The sequence below is a fragment of the Haliotis cracherodii genome, unplaced genomic scaffold (assembly GCF_022045235.1).
Source record: "Haliotis cracherodii isolate W230 unplaced genomic scaffold, xgHalCrac1.p SCAF_1, whole genome shotgun sequence".
In the NCBI taxonomy this organism is placed as follows: domain Eukaryota; kingdom Metazoa; phylum Mollusca; class Gastropoda; order Lepetellida; family Haliotidae; genus Haliotis; species Haliotis cracherodii.
This window is the reverse complement of record NW_027266264.1, coordinates 49,650,934-49,675,577: the sequence shown is the minus strand read 5'-3', so window position 1 is coordinate 49,675,577 and position 24,644 is coordinate 49,650,934. Positions and strand designations below refer to the sequence as shown.

Genomic DNA, 24,644 nt, shown 5'->3' with positions numbered 1-24,644 from the left:
GTACGTCTCGTAACTTGTTAGCATCCCTGAGCATCACCCAAACTTCATCAGCTGTAAGTGTTAACCTTCCGCACCACTTGATCTTCTCTCCCACATAAAGCTGCCGTGTCCGATATAACGACAATACGATAACTGTTGAGAGTCAGTCAGTGTAAATTTAAGCGACAAAACCCTATCAATGTTTAATAGGAATCTCTGCCAAAAACAGAGTCGATTGTACGACTTTATCATTAGCATGTGTTTATGAAATTCAATGATTATCAAATAGTGATGATACCAGGTGTTCGCGAAAAGGTGAGCGTGTCCTGTCCCACCGGTGGCAACCATCACAAACACATGCAAAGGCAAGTCAATTAAAGATGATCATTACATCTCTGATCCTTTTATTATTTCTCGTTATGATCAGTGTGAGTGGACAAACATTAACTATCTCTTGTGACTCAGTGAGTATGGTTTTACGCCGCCTTTACCAATATTCTAGCGGTGTCAAGGCGGAGGACACCAGAAATGGGTTTCGCAGATTGTACCAATGTGGGCAATCGAACCCATGTCTTCGGCATGACGAGCGAACACTTTACCCATTAGATTTCCCCACCGCCGTATCTCATTATGAAGGCTGTCTGACTAGGCAGAATTTAAAGTGGTTATTAATGTCTTAAATAGCAAGAATTGACTTCCGGAACGATTGCACGTCACTAGTCAGAAAAATAATCACAAGGTATTTCTTATTCACTGAACTTTTGTGATAACAATTGTGTTCTTCGGCATTAATAATGACTTTTGACAGACATAGAGAAGATATGCTAAAAATCAATGTTTAGTTATTATATAAACGGAGAGGGTGTAACTATGCTTCCGGTCTAACATGTTCATGTCTTTGATGATCCTTGACGAGTATGCATCGATGGGCGATATGACAACGCGTTGTGACTGTGTATACATTTACAGCTAGACGACAAGGCTGCAATCCTCGACGCTGTCAATACGACGAGATATAATTCCCACGTGTCAGGATGTTGATCTAGTTACCATGACAACGAGGAAGTGAATTCTTGTGTTCATCAGCCACAGCCTCAAGACGACTTTCCCATTGTTACAAACAACAACATACAAAAAGATGATTTGTGTTCAAAGAAATGGATGTACCGTTCGATAGTAATAGAATAATAAGATCTGAGTCGCAAGCTGGCATAAACAATTATTGGTTTGAGCTCACAACACGACTGACATTTACACGGTCTGTTTCGCGCAAATGCGCTCCACTGATCAGTGAGCAGAAAACTGTCTGACACCTGTTCTGTAACTCAATTCCAGTCATATCGAATGCAACCATTGTCATTGGCGAAGCTTGGGCAACGCAGTTGTGAATTAAAACAGGCGGTGATATTACCGAACTGACATAAACGTGTGTTCACTTGTGTGATATCGCGCTTGGTGGAAGGTCCAGCGTGTTGTCAGACTCGGAAGGGATGTGTAGAACTTTAACGGTCCAGACAGAACAGCGTTCCTGACAAATATATTTTTTTCAACTATGGGTAAACTGAACATATTTGAAATAACGTTAAACAACCCTCAAGGTGTGTATAACCCCGGCCAGTTCTTAGAGGGGCATGTCGTGCTGGACTTGAATAAGGAAATGACTATGAGAGGTAAGTGCCAATAGAACCATTTCGCATTAATACTGCTTCTTAGAACTAACGATGTAATGGCAATCGGAGGGTATTTAGTTTTGGAGGGTTTTGTGTGTTGTTGGTAAACGGTGGCACAGTCATCGAGTCCCGGTTAACCATGACTATGTATCTACTCTTGTCAGCGTCCTACCCAGGTTTTACCAAAGTGGTAATCGTCAAATACCTCCATCATATAAGGCTTTCACACCAAGTTGACACACTGATATAACTGAAAACCTTTCCAAGGCGGCGTTAAACCCAAATCAATCACCAACACATAGCAGTCGTTCGACAATCTCCTAATGTTATATTAGTACTATAATATCCATATTATATATGTTTTAATATGTTTTTACTCCGTGACAACGTTGCATTAGCAACAGTGTTCACTCTTAACATTCACCAGCAGAAGTGTTCCCTCGTAACACGCATTTGGATAGATGCACTTTTTGTAGAAGTTGGGTTGAGACTCGAAATGTTACGAATATTACCGTGTTCGCTCAATTTGTCCTTGATCAGTTTCACAAAACAAGGTTTTCAGTTGGTTTAAGTATCCGTGCTGGAAGACGATGAAGCCGTAATACATACGTACGTGGATGCAGAGATCCAGTGATTTGTCTGATCGTAATCGTGATTAAGGGGTAGCGGATCGTGTAAGTGAAATCTTGGATCCCCTGAATAAGCATGCGTTGATCCGTGCCTTTTATTGATCAACAAATGCACCTTTTTATCAATATACATACCCGTACATAGATATACCCGTGACTTTCAATCAACATACGTACACCCGCACCTTTCAATCAACATACATGTACCCGTTACTTTATATGCTTCCCTTTTTCGCGAACACCAGTTGTCATCACTGATTTTCAGTGGTCCATTCATATACTTTTTACCACTATTTTGCCTCTCTCGCCCAATGAAAACTGTTTCGTTGGCAAATCGTTTTTCATTTACTTTAAATGGGTCGATGTTTCGATGAGTTTCATCATAAATTAAGTAAATAAAGATAAAGTAGCATTTATCAATTACTGGTATGCTGAGTCAACTACAACACTCGTATCCCAATTGCGTGTATCGATGCTCATGATATCAATCACTGGATTGTCTAGTCCAGACTCGAATACTTACAGACCGCCGACATATAGTAGGAATATTGCTGCGTGCGACGTTAAACAACAAACTAACAAACAAACAAAAGAACTACAACAGAAATGTTTGAATCGATGCATAAAAATTGCCCCCACTGGGTTGCAAAAGGAACGTGTTTCTTGAATGTTTTTCATTAGTATGCTTATGTGTAACAGAATCTAAACACTTGTACACAGCAGACGTAATTAAAAATTAACATATCGTTTATATTTTCAACAAAATCAGTGAATGCGCTATCGTGTCACTAGATAACCGGGTCCATCACCGGATTGTCTGATGTGTTGACAGATTGCCGTCGTATGGCAGGAGAACTTGTGTACGGCGTCAGGCAACTAACATCTTTTTATACAAAATGAAATCCAGAAACCGAATTTTGAAGATACGCTCTGCGGATGTACCAACTTTATAAAAAAAAGCAGACAAATTGGAAATTTTGGAAAAACCTTCAGGTGAAATTTGTGTTCTCATGATATAATTAATCTTATGGATCATGTAAAACATTCATGGATCACAGAAAGTGGTGTACTTGACAAGTCACAGTTTGGTCATCAACGTGATACTGCTGTGTGTATATTTACGAAGAAGGATCTAGCGTTAGCGACGTTTCGTTCATTTTAGGGGGGAGGGAGGCGACCTTGATGCAGGGACTGTTTAAGAGCTAGGTTATGTGGAGGAGGATGTACTTGAACACCCCATGGTCAGGTTACTTCATACTGGAATTTTCTCTTGGGCAAATTTAATCTGTGTATATATTCATATGATACAGCTCTTATTACTTTTGGAAAAAGTTTTATTGATCTATGTTCTGTTTAAAATTTATGAATGGCCTCTGTGAAAGTGATTTCGGGAAAGGTGACTTTACATTTGTTGGCAATGCTTGGGCAAGTGTCATTGATTACATTATTGAGTAATCAACATAAATATACATTTACCCGTACCTTTCAATCAACATAAATATGCATTTACCCGTACGTTGTCTCAGATAGGCATTTAAAAGTTGGAAGAACATGAAAACATGACACTTTTATGGATAAAAACCTTTTTTTATTCTTTGTAACGACGTTTCGGAGCTTCTTCTTGCCCCTTCATCAGGTGTATACTGAATAAGTCATGATCATCATTTGGGGTTTTTACGTCCATTACTGGCGTGGCAAAAAACAACTTCTCTCCGAAATATAACTTAGGGGGTTAAAATTTAGGTTCAGAAAATAATTATTGAATAAGAATAATGTAGAAATATTATTTTAACCGTTAAGAGAAAAGCATGGTGAAAGGTGAAAACATTTAAGCTGGTTTTATAATAGAAAATATGATAAAAAAGGATAAATCGATATCCTTAGAATTAAAAATAGCGTCTAAGATTATTTTTTTCCAGCCAGAAGATTTTTGCGTAATTTCTTCCCCATGCTGTGATGAGGGTATAGTGTTTCTTGATGTTGTTTGGTGTGGTATTACTGGTGAAATGTTCTGTTAATTTAACCCCTTGGTCTTGTATTTCTGTTTGGGTAGAATTTAAGTCCTGAAAGCTTGTGTTCTCATGATTGAGTCTTTCGTTTCCCAAATATTGGACCACTGTTTGGGAAGTTCTATATACTTTGATTCCTCGATCTTGGAGGAAGTATGGACTAGGAGTAAGTATTGGCTATTGAGAACTTGGTAGGCTGAAGTCATTCTATAAGTGGCTTCCCACTGGCTATTGGCTCCATTGTAAGGGGGAAGTTGTGAATTGTCGTTGGGGGTTCCATGTTAGCCTAGATTTGAACTCCGGGCAGGAGGAAGGTGGCTGAGGTGTTTGGGTGGCATCATCCCTTTGTGGCAGATAGGAAGGCATGTTGATTCTTTTCCTTTTAAGTATGACATTGTTTTCCTCTGTCGAGGGTGACAACTTAGATTTCGTTGTGGCGTGCCTGCTCCACAGGCTTACTGTATCCTTGGTGTGAGGTGAAGAAGGAGAGATCGGTAGAATATCCATTCCATGGTTTAGGGATTCTGGTCTTTTATTCAGCTTATCAATATCGGGGGTAATTTTGAGCCCTTTATGTAGTTGGCATTTAGGTTGAATGATGCAACTCTAAAAGCAAGAAATGGTCCAGATTCTGTAGTAAGTGCCAAGTCCCTTGTCAGGGATTTCGATAAATCGCGAGGTATGGTTGGAGGTGCTGTACTGCTTTGTGTTCAAGCGCTTTGTGTAACTGTGAACTGTACACGTGTCATTCAATAAAATAAGTAAGTACGTGGAGGTTTCAGGTTGAAGTTAATGAAAATGTAATGACGAAGCCGTTGAGATTAACAGAAAAGAAGCCAATCACTACACCTTCATTGTATCTAACTGTCGAATATATACTGTTGTTTGATTTTCAAGTGAAAATAGCTTAAGTAAGCATATTATATTACAAAGAACGAACCGTACTGGTGCTTATTCAACATACAAAGAATACTTCTACATTGTTTAAGTTTTGTATATAATTTGTTAAAACTGTTAAACAGTTGAAGAAAACACCGCAATATATATCAACTGCTGATGGGTATCTTAGACATTCTATCTTTGAAATTCAATAAATCTGCACAAATATATATTTCGAACATGGTAGGGGTTATGTGGTTGCAAATTCATTTTTACTCCAGTCTTCACTGAACCTATTTGTGTTTTACACAAAATAACCCAGCCACAGATTTTAACTGTTGCAGGAATGAGTAATTGTCAAATAGACATAATCACGTAACAGTTGGGTGTTTTTCAATCTTCAAATACATAAAAACGAACACGCTATACTTTCTTTTGCCCCTGATTATAACTTTTGAGTCAAATATGTATCACCTGCGCATACGTATGTCGTTCGTACAATCCGTATCAGGAGAGCCTGCTCAATAAATCACACATAACTGTTATCATGAATGCTATTCGTTGACTTGATGTTTGAATTATCCCTCCTAAAAGCACCAGAAATAATGCAGTTAGACATAATGCAGTTATAAAACACTGCCAGTTTATCCTACCGCCAGCGTTGTCATGACAATCAGAATGGTTGGGATGTCATAAAGCACAAACACTTCCGGTCATTTTATTACGATTGGAAATTGACATTAGTGACAGGTACACGCCCAATGTCTTGATTATTTGCACAAATGGGTCAGCCGGTCTGCATGGATTTAGCTTGTGTTCCAGCAGAGGTTTGATCACAGCTGTTTCATGGCCTATTTGTCACGTCAAATGAGTGTCACTGCCACTGACTCCCCTGTAGCTCGAGGCTGATCTTGCAGGAGTCGTTGGGTGTCATTTGTCAAACTATATCTGCAGTGTAAGAAACATGTCACAGCCCAAACGGAAACCACCTAATAACTCACTCAACAATGATTACATCAGCTCTTGATGTGGGCCCAGTTACTTCATCCTCGCAATGCACTTTATTTAAAGACAATCGACAAGGGTAATAGTGAGTGAGTGAGTGTGTGAGTTTGGTTTAACGCCGCTTTTTACAGTATTATATCACGGCGTGTCAGCTTAATGTGGGAGGAAAACCGAAGTGATGCAAGTCTCAGACGTTTACCACTTCGGTGAAACCCACGAGCACGGGTATTGTGCTGACAAACCTTGAAACATAATCTGGGCGAACCGGGATTCGAACCAACAATCATAGGTTTCTGGCATGCCCAAGGGACGCACATCTGCGCAGAGAATCGCGGCGCCTCAGACGACTGGGCCACCCGTGTCCCTGACAAGGGTAAAATATGTCACGGCATATTATTTGACGCAGTTAGATTACTGATGATATGAAATTTAAACGTCCAAATAAGAATGCAAACTAAAATTGAGCAACGTGTTCAATTTCGATGTTTATTTTCTGCTCCCTTTTTTTTCTGCAAATAGTTGAACAATCATGGAACTGGATTTACTAGTTACACTAGTTCACTTTACTATCACATAACACTAACCAGTTGGTTACACTCATGACCCTTCACAATTGTTGCTCGATACACATTTGTATACTGCACATTCTCTTACCCATAACATATTTTTCTCAATATCGGCAAGTGTACGAACAAAACATACGGCACGCACTTAACAAAATGTGATGTAACTTATCAAAACGGTACAAGGCTCCAAACACTGCCACACCACCACCGCCACTAACCAACCCGCCCCCCCCCCCCCCCCCCCCCCCCCCACACACACACACACACACCACACACATCCACACACACTACACACACACACACCCAACACCAACACCACACACACACACAGAGACAAGTACACACATCCTCCGCCAGGCACTAGAGAACCTATACGCCTTTTGAATATTGTAGGTCAATTTGATCTAAAGTGTTCGTGTAAAAATCATGTTTGTTCTGATAATGCATATACTATCCAACATTGTCTGCATCAATACAATCCCTCGGAAAAGAATCAATAACTTGATGTTTAGCACTCAGGTATTGTTTCTTTCGAATCGAAACTATTAGTCGATATGAAAGCACTGTTTGTTTACCTTTGCCTTGTCCACAAAACCAAATCAAACGATTATTTGATGTTACTTGCTACTGAAACAGTAGACTACTGTCATCTGAGATATTTTATAAGACAAAGTCTGAAATCGATTGTTTAAACTTGGCCACACCCACAAGTATTTAATGGTAATTTGATATTTAAATTGAAGACTGATGATATAAGGTTAACTAACTAAAAGGACCTTAAACGTCTGAATGTGTTTTAACTCCTGATTTTGGCGGTTCGTGTTAGGGAGCGAAACTGTTCCGCACGTAAACAATATTGTAAGATTCATACGGATACAGGTATTCTTGACTCCTTCCCGCAAAACATGAAGTTCACTCCACGGTATGGTGTTATTTGCAGCCTATGCATGGACATTATACACAGAACCATGTGTGTGAAGCGCCATTTTGTCATTGAAAATGAATGACATGTTTTTACGAATGTGATAAATATTTGTGCAGTCAAATGTCAGGAATTTTATACACTTTTTAGTATTTTTAATACATGTATGTTATATAATTATACCAATAACCCGGTACCAGCAGAATAGTTAAGCGCCGATATATTTTTTTATCATGAAATGCTTTAAAATCATATGGGAGCGGTGCGGTAGCTTAGTGGGTAAAGCGTTTGTTCATCACGCCGAGGCACGCGTTCGATTTTCCACATGGGTACCAATGAGTGAAGCACATTTCGTGTCCCCCGTCGTGGTTTTGCTGGAATATTTTTAAAAAGCGGCGTAAAATCATACTCACTTACTCACTTTACACCGTATACTGTATTTCATTGCTGACGAAACACATTTACTTCATAAACTGACATTCAGTCATTCTGAAATACATTAACCGAAACCGATTATCCAATAACATTTGCACTATCATGACAATAGTTATTTGAGTTTTCGACTACCCTGCTTCCTTATATCATTTAATGGGAAGCCCTACTTGTATCCATCTTGAAGAACACACAGTGTTCCTTTGCCAATCATTGTCATTTAAAACTGTCTCCAAAAGCATCACGGTGGATTAGTATATATAGTATCGAGTTTAGCATATTTCCAGTGTATAAATTATACATTCACTTCATGGTGTGGAATACATCAATCAGAAAAGTATACTTGTGCAATTGGATATATACAGATAAAAAAACGCACTGGCGAAATGTTAATATACCATAGCCTAGTGCACAGTCATTTTGAATTGGTGTCTATTTTCGCAGCAATACGGCTTCACTTGTATGGGGGTGCTGACGTAAGATGGAGTGAAAACCACACCTCAGGAACAGGAAAGAACAGGAAGAATGTCACGAAGATATATTCAGCCACAGAGACCTACATCAACTACGAGCTGGTATTGTTTGGAAAAGGTATGTTGATGAATGGATGTTTTGAAATATGCTGTATGGTAAGCATATGTTCATACAAATCATCCAAGGATGTTGAAAGCATTTGACTCTGGAATTATATGATGGAAAAAATGATGTTCAAACCCTAGTTGCTGAGATCGCATCCCACTAGTAACCGGGTTCTTATTCAGCCTTTACAGTGTTGTACATTCATCCTGTGCTCTCAAAAGAACCAACTTGTCCGATGGTAGATGACCAGATAGTGGAAACCCGAATACGTACATACGTCCGAAGTACAAGTGTCAAAACGTATGGTGTCAACCTGGGCAAATGACTTGGTTCAAATGTGCCACTGTTCACCCAGCAGGGAATGGGTACCCGATATGTGAGGTCGATATGAAAACCCTCTAGTGCCTGTAGGCAGCTTAGGTTGTATACTCCCCAGGGAGTCGAGAATGCTAACTTGAATGCAAACGGATCACCTGGAGCAAATAACATCGTATTTGAGCAGACACGAGTACCGGGATCCCTGCGGTGTGAAAATAATGATAAATATAGATTATGTAATTAATTTAGTGAGACTGTCCAACACGTTGTCAGTGGATGGCACAAACACAGTATCTTAAGCAACATGATGGCGTGGCTCGATCATTTTATGGTTTTCCCAATCTGTTGACTTGCACTGGGAGAGTACCCGGGTTTGCTACCAGGATTACAGCCCTTCTGACAATCTAGGTAATGCAAAAGGCTGCAGTGTTGGGGAGTCTTCACATTCTCTAGTTTGACTAGGCAGTACTTCCATTCGCTGTCTAGGCTGCGTGTCGAGCAAGGGCCGTGAGCTGATGATGAGCCTCAAAATCATGTATGGCTCCGTTGAACGGACAGCTTTAGATTTGGTCTCTTCATCTGGCAAATAATTTAGATAGGCTCTGAAATGGCTTAAACAGATTTAGTTCTATGATTTTGAATCTTTGTAACATTCTATTATGTTAATCTACTGCTTTTTTATTGAACGAGTATTTCATGCTTCAGAAATGAAGGTGTCAGCTTAAGGTCTTTTCTTTTCTCGTTCCCATCGTTATTTTTCAGGTGAAATGTATTCTTGCACCTAAATGAATATAAAATATGTTGAGGTCTTCTTCATGTTATCTAAACGATTTCGTGTTTTTGTGTGTTTTTGTAATATAATACTTTGTGATTCTTATTAAGTTAAATCAAAGTGTTTGACGCAAATACGCATTCTGTTGGCCCACGTAACTCCCCTCCCTGTCCCTGTCGACAAGCCGTCATATAACACTATAACACTAGACAAGCCCCGTGCTAAATTGTGTTATACCTTCATACTCTATACCTCATATCCCGGGTTGGGGGCGGGGCGGGGCGGGGCGGGGTTCTGCCTTAGTTTTGTTATGAATACACGTATGTTGTTTTAAATCAAGCAAATATCCTCCGACACGTCATCGGAACATCCCCTTCAACAGGAGCAAACATCCCCAAGGATCCTGTCACTGATTCTATATGGGATCACTGCCACCAAATTGTACTAACGTTGGCTATTACAGAGTTATTCTGAAAGGCATTGAGACAAAAGGCAGAGCCACTCTCGGGCAGATAAGTGATGACTTCAAAGTACAGGCATTCATACATGGCCTTGATCTGGTGCTTGATCCTAGCACCTCCCATTTGATAGATCCTGCCGTCACTGATTGGTTAATCCGTTATTGTTTTCAATCAGTTGCTACTTGGTGCAAATATTGAGCTGTGTTTGTGTCTTTATATCTACTAAATGTAAACCATGACCAACAGCCCCGTTATTACAAATACAAACGACAAAAAACATTTCCATTGTCATAAGAAATTTCCACTAAAGGCAGAGTACATTGTACCATTCTGACTATATCTTGAGCAATTCGTTATGAATCACTATCAAAGAGTGATGATACCAGGTGTTCGCGAAAAGTGGCTATCCTGCCCCACCGATGACACAAACGCAAGTGAAGGCAAGTCAACAGTTCACCTGAAAAAAAACAAGGGAACATATGGTACATGTCATATACATAAAGAAACAGATCAGCAAGAGGGGGGGGGGGGGGGGGGCACAATTGGTGACCATGGGGATTCCTTTTACTTGCACAAATGCCACTTTTCACATATACATGCATGTTATCAATGAAGAAGTCAGATTACATTTGCTTGTTCTTAACAAATTGTCCTGAACCTTTGAAGATAGAGATATAACAATATAGATGGTCACGGCGGTTAGTGACAAATGTTCCATTGACCAAGGAATGAAGTTTGTCGTGTAGGATAGTGGTGTACAAAATGGCAAAATAAAATGTTTTGACATAATTAAACTTGATTCTTTTCTAAAATTGCAAAACTTCCAGCATATCATTTGTGGTTGTTTTGTTTTTTTATAATCCACATGGTATTGATTCCACTTGTTTCAAATACTTTCTGTGCATATAAGGATTATCGTCAATCCTAAAGGCAGTTCTCCGATCCGTAGAAATGCGACGAAAACCTTGAATAGGATAGCTTCATAATAAAAGTTGCAAATATGTTTTTTTGACGTGCTTTCCTTTTGCAGTTATACTTTATGTCCAAAGTAATCGGAGCACGAGAATTTGGTTTGCTTTTTGACATTCCGCATGTTGAGCAACAATTGTCTAAGTGTGAAGTGATCTGCGGTATCTGAAAGTCTCTTTAATTTGTGACACTAATAGATTGCTGCTGTGTGTAGTGATGCAGTTGAATGACCTTTGCTGTGTAGAGACACGTGACCCACCAGGAGAAAAGGGGCCGTATAGTTGCTAGGATACAATTGTGTTGTGACGTTATAAAGAAAAACTATTTATGTCAACTTACTTTCGCTTGCCTGATGGTCAGTCAGTATTCACGGCTGAATTGGAGGCAATTCATCATGCACTCAAACTCATACCGGAACTCCCGGAAGCAAAGGCAGTCGTCCTATCAGACTCGCTAAGTGCACTTCAGGCCATCAGTGGGAGAAACTCAAACTCCAGGCCAAACACAGTCAACAATATTCTATACGAATATACAAAACTATCGGACCAAGGGCAACAGGTGGAGCTGTGTTGGATCCCCTCTCACATAGATATTCATGGAAATGAAAAAGCAGACTCACTGGCGAAGCTAGCTCTAGACAAAGCGGATATAGAGCCTATTCCCTTTAGTAAACTAGAGATAAAAAGCAAAATCAAAGCCTCCATAGCAAAAAGATGGCAAGCCCAATGGGATGCAAGTAAGATCGGCAGATGGCTATACAAAATTCAACCCAAGGTCCAACAAAAGCCAAACTCATACTCAAATGAAAGGAAAATTGAAACTGCTATCTCACGCCTCAGACTTGGTCACAAAAAGCACTATGACAAGGTTTGTTCATCTTGCAATCAGGCTGAAACCATTGACCACCTGTTACTAGAATGTCAAGACCATGCCCCAGCCCGGGCTAGGTTAAAACAAGAATTGCAGTTAGATCCGCTATCTGTCATAGATCTCCTAAAGCCAAGAGATGCAATAGCGAAGGCCAAACTAACTCTATTTCTGAGAGATGGACAGCTGCTCGAACGTATATAAACAGAGCAGCCAAGGATAAAAATGAAATCATATCAATATATGAAAAAAGAAATCATATCAATGCAAAAACAGAAATTATGTGAACACCGAACTCACAATAGATATGTGAACCCTTCTCACACACAGGAGTCCCAAAGAGGGACAGGTCAGCCGAAATTGCCTAGGCAGAAGGCAACCTCTTAAACACCTAATGCAACAACAACAACAACATTAACTTACTTCATTTAAATTGCCATGTGTGCGGACTGTACAATAATAGCCTATTTTTTCTCTTTCGTTCGTAATGTAATAAAAACATTTCAAAACATTTCTGCATACATGTTTACGTTTAATTAAGCAGACACTATTTCTAAAATCTGCAACCCTTACATAAACAGGTATACGTCGGAAAATGTATACGTCGACTTTGTAGAAAATGAGTTCAAATGTTTGATGTCACACATCTCTGTAATAAATATGAATTGAAGCTTATGAATTATGTTTTTGTGGTCCTACGATACTGTAGTTTAAAAAAACATAATAAGAAATCAAAATGTGATATTTCACCCATAAGGTCCCTTATCTTATGGTTGTCACAAATATGAGATATGTTGTAGTAGGTTTTACTGTAGGGACTGGGCCACGTTGCGCAAGCACATTTGGCGCTTAGGTGATCGAAAGTTGTTAGACGTTAACCTGAGACCGTGGATTTGGTTGACGTTCTCTTTCATGAAACAACATAAAGGTCAGCCTTAAGTTCAAAGGGGGCACGGGTGGCCCAGTCGTCTAAGGCGCCGCGATTCGCTGTTCAGAGTTGCGTCCCTTGGACACGCCAGAAACCTATGATTGTGGGTTCGAATCCCGGTTCGCCTCGATTATGTTTCTAGGTTTGTCAGCACCATACCCGTGCTCGTGGGTTTCACCGAAGTGGTAAACGTCTGAGACCTGCATCACTTCGGGCTTTCCTCCCACATTAAGCTGACACACCGTGATATAACTGGAATAATGTTAAAAGCGGCGTTAAACCAAACTAACTCACTCACTTAAGTTCAAAATTAATGTTGATCCGACCTGTACATGTATTCATTCAATATAGTGTTTTAAATAAGAGAGACTGTTTTATATGTTAAATATATATTTATCAATGTAAAGGAATATAATTTGCGATTCCCCATGTGCAGTGTAATAAAGTATAGTTTTTGCCTTGAGCTATTATAGTTAAAACATGACGACGCATACGTAATAAAAATGGTGTCTCCGTTGGACAAAACATGGTGAAGGACGACCACGTGAACAGCTGTCGTTTTGTTTGACTGCAGTATGTTGCTAGATCCCCAACGCCGAGCAATAGGTGAATATGCGGAAATGATACTTTTGACGTATTTGTCATCCCTGTGGTCAGAGACAGAATCATTCATGGGGCACCAACGCTGGTTTGTATATGTTCAGCGTTAGAAATTGGCACTAGTCCTGTAGTCCTTGCCAAACTGTCCAATAGTTAAGGTATCATAAGGACTAGTAGAAATTTGCCATTTTAAGGGTCTTGCTATATGTTATCATTGTAAGGACTAGTGGCCTAAAACTGTTAGTTTCTACCGCTGATGTTGAGATAATATACGCGGCGTCAGAGACGGCTGACATCCACCTGCCATATTTCGTCCAAGGGAATAATGTTCAATCATTGATCGATGTTGCAGTGGATGTACCGTATTGATAGACAGAAATGAAAGAACAGTGTTACCAAAGATACGTTAGATCACAGGGAATGGGAAAATTAAAAGAGGACATTTTTCAGGCCATTATTATTTTACTCTATTGACGGCTTCTTTGACCTCTAGCAAAACATCATTGACTTCTAATAATAGAGATAGTTTCATTAATAACCGTTTATCGTTTATTAATAATAAATAGAACTAGATTATATTGGTATTTTCTCAACAAATATCATGTTTTTCTCATTGAGTGAGCTGATGAAGTTGATATTTTCAGGACTGCCATGGTCAACACATATATATGGATTATTAATTGAATAAAACATAATATTAAAATTCATTAGTTTAATATATGTAGTTAGTCATTTTGTATCGAATCAGCAAACATGTCTAGGTGTGTTCTATAATCTACAATGTCACCAACAAACCGTGCCGCGAGAAAGTATCTTTTCAATTATGAAATACGCACGTACGCTAGTTTCGCCCTGCTCTCACACAAGTATAAGTCCAGAGTCGGGTTATACGCCGCCGTTAGCAATATTCTACCATTATCACAGAGTAGGGCACCAGAAATGTCTTTCACACATTGTACCTATGTTGGGGATCAAACCCTGGCCTTAGATGTGACGATCGAACGCTTTAACCACTAGGCTACCCATCACCCCAAAATTTAGCTTGGGTTGTTACCAGTTCAACCAGTTTGGGGACTCGGTTTTTGCTTGCTGTGACAATTGTGACTTGCAGACCTTCGCTGGATGAGTTGTACAAATATGTGCATACTTGCACAATCGACCTGTGGACAATTGAAATCAAAGCATGTTCCGATTTGGCTTGTGCCAATGCCGGTGTACATGTACACGACGTGCAATAAAGATCTTGATTTCTATGATGATTTGTACTCTTGAGGTGTACGATTTCATGAATAGCAATCGATTTCATGAATATCAATAGTAAATCATGGTTAACTTTAGAGCACGGGAACAGGGTTAACGCGACAGACGCAATCTAAATTGCTGATAATACTATTTTTGTGTTTCTAGTCATCCCCTTCAGCCTATGATAGGCAATGTACTTCAACAACTGTGAACATTCAGGTGACAACTATTTAAGAAGACGATGTCAATCTTCTACTTTAATAATCTTGGGCTGCGGGTTTTTTCCATTTCCAGAGTGTCCTTTACACCTACTAATCAACTATCAGTGATGATTCTTTAGTTGTGTTAATTAATATGGGTAAATCCACATTCTCATGATTACAATTAGTACTTTAATATGTTGTTGGACAATATCCACCGATTCGTTTTCAGCTGCTGGAATACATATTTGGCTCATATCAAAGACAGTATGTTGTGTGGATGTCGCTGTGAATGGGGGGTGACTGAAAGTGTCCGTAACGAAGCGTGACTGGTACGTATATGTCCTTAAGTTTGCGAGGTGGTCTAACTGAGTGTGTACATACCTCGGTTTGAGTGGGACTAATTCAAATTATGTAACATAACCTGACATGGCGCCATTTTGGACGGGAGCAGACGGCTGGAACCGGTTCCTTGCGGCGACCTGATCGGTGGTCTGGGTCCCTCGTCACTGTCACGTCCCAACAGTTTTCGTCCAGTCCCTTGCTCTCATGGATCTCCCAGTATCCTTTTGTTGGTCATGTTGCTCATGTTACGCGGCAGTGTGGTCTGCTGCACCTCGCTTGCAAAACTGGACAGAAAAGGACGCTTGGCGCAGATGACCTATCCAAACATATCAGAGTTATCTCCCTTTGAATAAGCTTTCAATAGCCTGTGAAAATGATTTTTGTTCTCAAATGCTACAAATAACATATTTTGTCTGTTATTTTTTCGTTGCCAAAACAATCAGTCGACACATTTATTATTCCGATTGTTTCATTAACACAACAGATGAAGTAAAATTTACGAAAAGACATTTTCGTACATGTATTGGGAATTGTTTCATTCTTCTCCATGTTAGCTTTATTCTTTCGAACAATAACAAATATATATGATATAATCTGTTTCGCCACTGTATAGTTGACGGCTAGATTCTCCCATCAACAAAGACGTCCAGTTGGTTTTCATTAGGATTGTTGTGAACGTTTGAACTGTACCAGCTTTTAGCAATTCAGTGTTAAGCTCAATTTTCACGTATATCACTGACTTTAATTTAAAAGCTTTCATCAACACACTTCACGTTTTGTAGTAGAAATAATTAACCATGTATGTTAAACGTGCAAACGTAAAACTATTCAACCTGTACGTACGCGTCATTTTACTTTGAGTGAGTGAGTGAGTTTGGTTTAACGCTGCTTTAACAGTATTCCAGTTATATCACGGCGTGTCAGCTGAATGTGGGAGGAAAGCCCGAAGTGAAGGTCCCGAAGTGAAGGTCCCGAAGTGCAGGTCTTGGACGTTTACCACTTCGGTGAAACCCACGAGCAATGGCATGGTGCGGACAAACCTAGAAACATAATCGGGGCGAACCGGGATTCGAACCCACAAAAATAAGTTTCTGGCGTGTCCAAGGGACACTAGTCTGCACAGCGAATCGCGACGCCTTAGACGACTGCACCAATCATGCCCCCTCTTCAATTTGAACTACTGCGGATCTCTATTTCAGATCAATTGTACATGTGCAGCTGTAAAGTTTCTGTACGCTTACCGATAGATATTTGATTACATACATGTATACGTTGGTGATGATTTGTCATTCTTACTTCCAGCACCACACCTAGAGGGAGACAACCCTACTCTACCCGCAGGCCGCTACACATACCCTTTTCAATACCACCTCCCAGTCGGCATTCCCTCTTCATTTGAGGGTACATTTGGGAGGGTACGGTATTGGCTCTGTGGTACCATTGACAAGCCATGGAAATTCGACCACACAACAAAGAAAGCCTTCACGGTGATTAATCTACTGGATCTCAACACTGAACCTGGGAGTATGGTGGGTTGACTTGTATGAACTTGATAATTCTGCGTCGAATATCGTAAAGTGTTGACATGCTGTCAACCATCGGTTGGTCTGGTGAAACCTCCATTATTAGAGATCAAGATAAGATAACATTCACAAGTAATTATTTCTATTTGTTTATTAAAAGGCTTTTTACAATTGTTGACAGTTTTTTCTTGTAATAACGTTTTGATATTGAGAATTGCATTGCATTGTTTAACTGTCACGATGCGTGTGTGTCAAGTACCCGATGGCGTCATCGTTGCTCATGCGTTCAGTCAGTGGTTTGCCTGGTCCAGATTCGATTGTTTGAATGGGAACGTATATAAATGTACATATTTTTATTACAAAAAAATACCTACCAACAATGGAAAATATTTCCTTTCGCGGGGATTTGGCCGTCCGTTGATATTGCGATTTGAAACCTGATTGATGTATCAGAATCGAGTATTTTCAAAATTTGCTGTGGAATTTTGGCATTACCCCTACATTAAACCGACACGCCGTGTAACAATTTTAAAGGGGCGTAATCTTGCACCAACCCACTCACTGACATAATTGAGTACATTGATATTCACAACATTGTTGTAATCTATTAGTCATTCCAGAATGTTCATTTGTTTAGCTTTCAAATTTGTAATCGAGAATTTGTCAAAATATGTTTCGAAGAGTAGTCGCCAGTTTGAAATTAGTGCCTTAAAGCACGAGAAAGCTTCCTCCTGATTGGTCATTCCATTAGTCGGTCAAAGTTCGAGCAAGGTCGGTCTGACGTGACCCGTAATGGGATGTCCTCAGATCTTTGTTTAGCGGTAGCGAGAACTAAGATCTGATTTTAATGATTGTGGGGATGTTATATTATAATAATATTTTTGACTGAGATCTTAGTCTTGGTATACCACGATGGGACCCGTCTGCAATTGGAGTTGTCCATAGTTGCATGTAATTATATGCTGTATAGCATGCACACGCGAATCCAATAGGTTTGCAGGTGAGCGCACCCCTCCTTTAAGACATACTTACAAGTTTGGAATATTAATAATTTATCATTTGGTATTGAATAACTGTAAGTGTATTCCCCTTTTCTAAAAAGCTGCGCCCCAGTGCCCTTTTAAGAAGGACATATGCGCATTTGGTTTGAAATCTGCGGGTTCAACAAACTGTTTTGGTCAGCCGTGTCATCACTTTGGGCATACAGTGAACCCTCGTTAGTCTGGAAACTCCGTCTTACGGACGATTCCTAAATGAACGCTTATAAACAAACGTCAAGAGAGCATGTTACTGCTTCGTCAATCGTCATAAAGCTGGGATATTGATAAGGGCGGCTTTACACAACAAACAAACAACAGACGTAAAAAAGGAGTCATTTTAACAAAAAGTACAAAACAACACGACGGCACCCTGCAATCTATATCTTTATTGCAGGATGGAATACGAGGTGAGGGTCAAAAGACACTATGTTGCCTGTGCTGCAAATCTGGACCAATCAGCTGCACGTTTCAGATTGACCGCTGTGGTTATGTCCCGGGGGAAGCCATACCTATAAAGGGCGAGATCATCAACCACAGCAATCGGAGAATGAAGAGATCCTACGCTCAGTTATACATGGTCAGTACAATGTAACAATCCTTGAGGGATTAAGGTACATGATATTAAGGAACAACTTCAATTATAGGAATTCCGTATATTCCGTGCTTGATCTAGCATTTTGTTACCCAAAATATATTGCTTCTTTGAAATCTTTCAATTCTTTCTTATAATATGGTGTAAGAGGACAACTTAATAAAAGTGTTTGTTGCCAAATAAGAATATTCGCAGAGTTGTTGGAAAACCTGACGGATGTTTCATACAGTTATGGTCGGCGACACGTGGGAAATCTGCTCCTTTGTGCGAGTTATCCCCCTTCCTTTGTGTATTTGTGTTTGGTGTGTATAAAGTTTGAGAGACGGTGGGATAAAGCAATGACTGATATTAAAGGTTTTTTATCTTCTTGTGTGACTGGCTGATTCTTAACCACATTAATGAGGAAAACATGTTGAAATTTGTCCGAAAAACTATTTTAGTCCAAACACAAGTGGCTCTGTTGGATTAAGTATGCTGTTTTTGATAGATCAATACCCTGAAACTTCAAAGTCTCTATTTAGTATCGCCGCGCAGTATATAAACTGGGTATGCTATCCGCTATATGTGATAGCCTTTGTATTAACGGTTCATAACGACGAAATCAACTTTATGAATTTTGAATTTCCCAATAACAACAAGCAAGACCAATACATTTTTTGTGTGTCATCACAAAGATAATTTTAGTGGTGAGAGAACACCACACCAGTAGTCAGGATTTAATCCAATGCTAGTCTATGGCATTATGTCATGTCCAGGTGAGGTATTACCACGCAACACGGAAGTCGAGAAGTGACATCCAGAAAATAGCGGAAATCTCACGTGGCGCAATCCTCCCTGGTGACACGGATGTCTGGAACGGAGACCCGCTTTTAATACCGCCAGTGCCGCCCTCCAAGTTACCTGGGTGCAGAATAATAGCCCTCGAGTACTTTATAAAGGTAGATGTGCCTTTAATCAGTGGTCACACTTTCACCTGGAATAACATGTCATCACCTCAACATATACTAAGTAGTAAACATGTAACCGTGCTTCATATATACTTCACCAAAAATAAATTTATTTTGAAATAAAATAATGCATCTTTGAATACACATTCAAATATATATCTTCGTCGTAAGGTACAGCACACAGTGACTGGTTATATGTAAAGTTCTCATGAAAACACTTTTGGATGGCCTTAGATTATAACGTTTGCTCAATGCCACGTCTTGCTGACAGACAGGAATGACGCAAAACAAAGTTTCCAGACATTTTAATGTTTATCAAAACACAATTATTATTTCTTTCGAGACGTTATCTCCAACATGATTTGCCAGGACGATTTGTCACGTGTGACGTCACATCTATAATGCAATCATATTTGGTTGCATCTTCCCGAGGCAAGCGAGTTAACTGACTGTAAATGTCCAGTTTCCACCCTTGCCGTGGCCACATTTGCATTCATTTTCGTTGCATTTACGAAATCGATACCAAACTGCGACATTGACATGTCGGACAATTCCTGAGTAGAGACCAATTAGTGGCAGAGCCGTACGCAAGACAAGACAGTATACTGTTCACAGATTAGTCCAGGTTTCAGCTGGACAGCACTGGTGGTCGTGCAATGGTCAACAGGCGTCCGGAAGAACCTTTCAGCGACGCTTGCGTTACTAAACGTCATCAGTTTTGGCGTGGAAGTGTAATTGTATTGGGTGGCATCACAACACAAGGGAGAACACAACTCAATCATTGCGATCGAGATCATGTTCTCCCCTTTGTGCACATACAGGGACGTGACGTCACGTTGAAGTAGGATGATGCTATTCCTCATGTTACTCGTGTTGTAACAGACTATTTGAGACAGCATAACATCGCTGTACTGCACTGACCGGCTATTTCACCAGACCTCTCCCCCGTAGGACAGGTTTTGGATAGGATGAAACGACGCCAACAACAGGACCAGAACCGACCTGTTAGGTTAGCTCAATTGGACCAATCTTTGGTTGACATTTGGAACGACATCCCCCAGACTGTTTTCAATCATCTCGTGTCTTCAATGCTCTGCTGCTGCCTCACCTGTCACGCCCGAAATTGACATTGGTTAATGTGTTGTTTGTCTCCTGTTACAAGGTGTGGATTTTGTCAATGAATTTCTTATGATAAACCATTGATCTGACGAATGAACAAATATTATTTTCAATAACATTACATTTAGACCACTTGATATGAAGCACAGTTACTTTTTTTACTTTTTTTCCGCTACTATATATCCAAGTCAGGTTTTCTAAACCATATCCTGTAATGTTCTGAAACGAAGAAAATGTTCTTGAAGTGTTGCAATGCCGGTAATGGCAAATTTCGTACAACGGTTATGTAACTATCCTATCTATAGTTTGTTTCTCTGTTTTTTGGTCCTCATATGATGACATTGTGATCATGAAGCAGTAATTGCGTCTATCCACAAGGACAAAGCGAACTTTTTTATTATGAGGAACACAACGTTTCACCTGTTGAAAGAGTAAACATATACTCCTAAACGTTGTGTTCCTCATAATAAAGAAGTTGACATCCATAAATTCTCTCTCATATGTGCATCACTTCTAAATGCCATCCAAAGACTTGAAGCATCCAGTGCTCTGTTATTGAATGTTCACGGTGATATGTGTATGTTATGCATTTATTCAATGAGATCAATGTCATGTAGATGTTGCCAGAACTTACATAGAAGTTAGACCGCCTTCGTGGTCTATTGGTACGGTGTTCTCCCGAGACCCAAAGGTCCGGGTTTCGATGTCCGGCCTCGTCATACCAAAATATGTTAAAAGATGGTACTTGTTGTTACCCTGCCAGGCGCTCGGCACTAAGGGTCTAAAATAAGGACCGTTCGCTCGGAGTCAGTATACTGTGTCTGAATGGGGTATACATGTTAAACCTTTGCATGGTATCTCAGTGGGCGGGCATGATAAAATCGCCATTAATCCGGACTAGTTCAAGCACACACACACGTGCATGCACGTTCCAACATAGGAACAATAATCTTGGACGCGACGTTAAACGCCATTTCACCTTATCTCCATAGAGGTTTAGGGTAAAGGCGTGGTGGCTGGTTATAACATTGCATATTATATCGCACTAATCCAGACATATTTGTTCCCCGATCAGTGTTTACGTTTGCATTCAAGTTATCATTTTCAACTCTCAGGACAGTACACAATCCTTGCTTTCGCTATTTTCTACACCCACCTTACATACTAGGTACCCATTCCCTGCTGGGTGAACAGAGACACATTTGAACTAAGTCACTTGCCCAGGATGAGACCACTCGTGTATGACGCTTTCGGGAGTATGTACGTATTCGTGTTTCCACATCGTGTGGTCTGCCTACGGATGAGATGGTTCTTTTGTGGCACATGGTATTAGTACTGTTCAGTAGCGGTATTGACAACACCGTAAAGACCTGTACACATTGTTGGTACAGAGGCTGATTAACAACAGGTGACTCGCGGAATACGAGCTCAGCACCTGGCGCTGAAAATATGTATTGTTGACGTATTTCTACAACATGCTACAGATCTCAAAAGTGTATCTATGGCAAGTGAAGAACTTGTTTACCCATCTTACTGTGTCTGGACGGCATTGGATGTTTCCCCTCACTAATTACATCTTACACGTGTCACATTTGCATTTTTAATAGATACATACCATCGGTGTAAAATAAACCACTCCAAAATACTTGATATTGTATTTTCGTGAAGAATACACTGTGTACATCACAATCAACATAATACACTGGATAAGTGAAGGAGCTCATTAACTGAATTATATATCTCTTAGTTGAATGTCCCTCCATCTCAATCTATTAATTTTACTTTTACCCATTTCATCATTATTTCAGCTATGTGTTGAACCTGCTGGACCCGGGTTTCAACTAGAAATACCTCTCAGCGTGATCATCGGATCCATACCGCTCAGATACGCACTAGAACAATACGGGTTGGCTCCTCGAACCGAGGGCCCACACCAGTCTCAGCTTTATCAGGACAGTCGGCAATCTTCAGCATCACCGCTACCACACATGCGTGCGTTACATCTACCTTCAGATAAAACACATAGTGATTAACAATTAGATTAACGGTACAAAAAACACGTTAAGAACTTACAGTAATTATTACTTGTTAGTTTAACCATGACCAACCGGCCAATTTCAAGTAATTAAGAATATACACAAAGCTCCGTCAATACTGTGAAATACATAAAAAGAAAGTTACAGTATAATTGAATTGTGAATCATTTATACCACTTAAGGTACAGTCTAGACAAAACCAGCCACTTACTCTTCGTTCTGCTGACGGGTAGGCATAAAAGGTGCAACTTATCATGATTAAATACTTATGGTAATGGTCCCATAAGGGGTTCTTTTAGATGTAGTCATGTTTATATTGGCGTGAAAATATTACCAATATCACTATTGAAATTATTCTCAAAACATGTAACTTTCATTAATTAATAAATATGAATACATTGATAGCGACCTTAATAAAATTCGTCATTGTTGAGAAGATGTGACATTTGAACTGTTTCATAGAAGAATGAGTGTCACTGTACAGACTATTTAGACAATGAACGCTGGTCAAAGTGCAAATGTCACATAATGTCATGTATTAAAATATAATGAGTCCAATTACAAGCTATCCATATACTAAACTGAAGGATTTGTTAAAATTAGTGCTAAATGGCCATTAGAAGGTTTTCCAATAAGGGCAATATGACTGCCTAATATGACTGTCTCAGTCTAAGTCAAACATTGATTTGCATTGAAAACCTTTATGTGGTGAAATAATTTGTCATTCTCCAGTTTGATTGAATTTGTGTATTCATTAACTATTTTCGAATATCTTTCATTTCGCCAACGCCGTGGAAAGGTTGTATGCTCTGCGCGCAAATAAAATGACTGGACGGGGTAAACATATTGTACGAAAGGCACCGACTCCAATCAATATTAAAATCGATTGCTTTCCTGAGGCAGCATTTTTTCGCATATTGAACTATGCGAAAATCTATGACCACCATAATTCTTGTCAATGATAAAAAACGAAAATTATCAGTCTGAACAGTCACAAGCTGAAAGGGTGCATTAAGTGTTTCAATACGATATATACGCAAGAAGAAACCCCAGCTAAACAAGTGCAACAACAGTCAATGAAAACAATGAACCGACATTTGAATTTACACATCAAATAAATCGATGGCCTAGGTGTGGCACGCAGTTTTGAAATAACATGGCAGCGCTTATAAATAGGTTGGGATGTTTTCTTGAAGTAGAGCTGTACTATAGCGAATGGCTGTCAGGGACTTTTCTGTATGAGCGGGTATGTTGAAGCGCTGAATCTACACGTATGTAATAATATATTCGGTAACTTCTGACATCATATGCACGTGTATGACAACTTGAATAAAAGCCTAGATCAAATCGGGATGTTTACATTAGTAAAAAAAGTCAAACATGCAAATGGATATAGCTAGAGGTAATATGTTGTTTTTTGTGTGACAATATATGTCATTATTACCTTACCAGAAGTAGAACAATTTAATACCGAATAACGTTATCCTTTTACACAGTTTTAGCATACTGGGACTGTGCAATATTCATTGTATTAAACATTACCTCAACTGAATCATTGTGAGGAAACATTGTCTATGTTTCCAATAAACGTTGATTCTCTTTACCATAAATACCTTGGGGTATTGCTAAATGTTGCTTTAATTCAAATCGAATGTAGAAATATACTAATAACATAATAGTAATCTGCATTTCTGCTCATATTAAAACGTTCATTTTCGACGTTTCAGCTCCATCATACGCAGAAAGCGTGTTTGGCGCAGTGAACATCAAGGATGACGATGACTCCGAGCATACCAAAGGCAACATGAACTTCACTCCAGTGTATACTTTTTACAACTGGGGAGAAACAGCTCAGCCTTCAGCACCTCCACCATAGTGACATCCCCATTGGCAGCATCTGAAACAAAAGGAAACACCTCACATAATCTCCTCTCAACTTTCACTAAACACGTGATGATAGCCGTAACCAGCTAATTACTGCTCAGTTGCGTCCCTTAGGAGTGTCAGGAACTTAT

At 39.6% G+C, this 24,644-nt stretch overlaps 1 protein-coding gene across 1 annotated transcript; it reads left to right on the top strand.

Annotated features, from left to right (window-relative positions):
* Window positions 1-1,442: 1,442 nt before the first annotated feature.
* Window positions 1,443-24,644, top strand: LOC139465104 (arrestin domain-containing protein 3-like). The gene is made up of 7 exons (XM_071246798.1): window positions 1,443-1,649; window positions 8,536-8,682; window positions 16,675-16,901; window positions 18,330-18,512; window positions 19,283-19,465; window positions 22,402-22,585; window positions 24,357-24,644. Exons 1-7 carry the CDS (start codon window positions 1,532-1,534, stop codon window positions 24,503-24,505), a joined length of 1,191 nt encoding a protein of 396 aa, XP_071102899.1. The 5' UTR covers window positions 1,443-1,531; the 3' UTR covers window positions 24,506-24,644.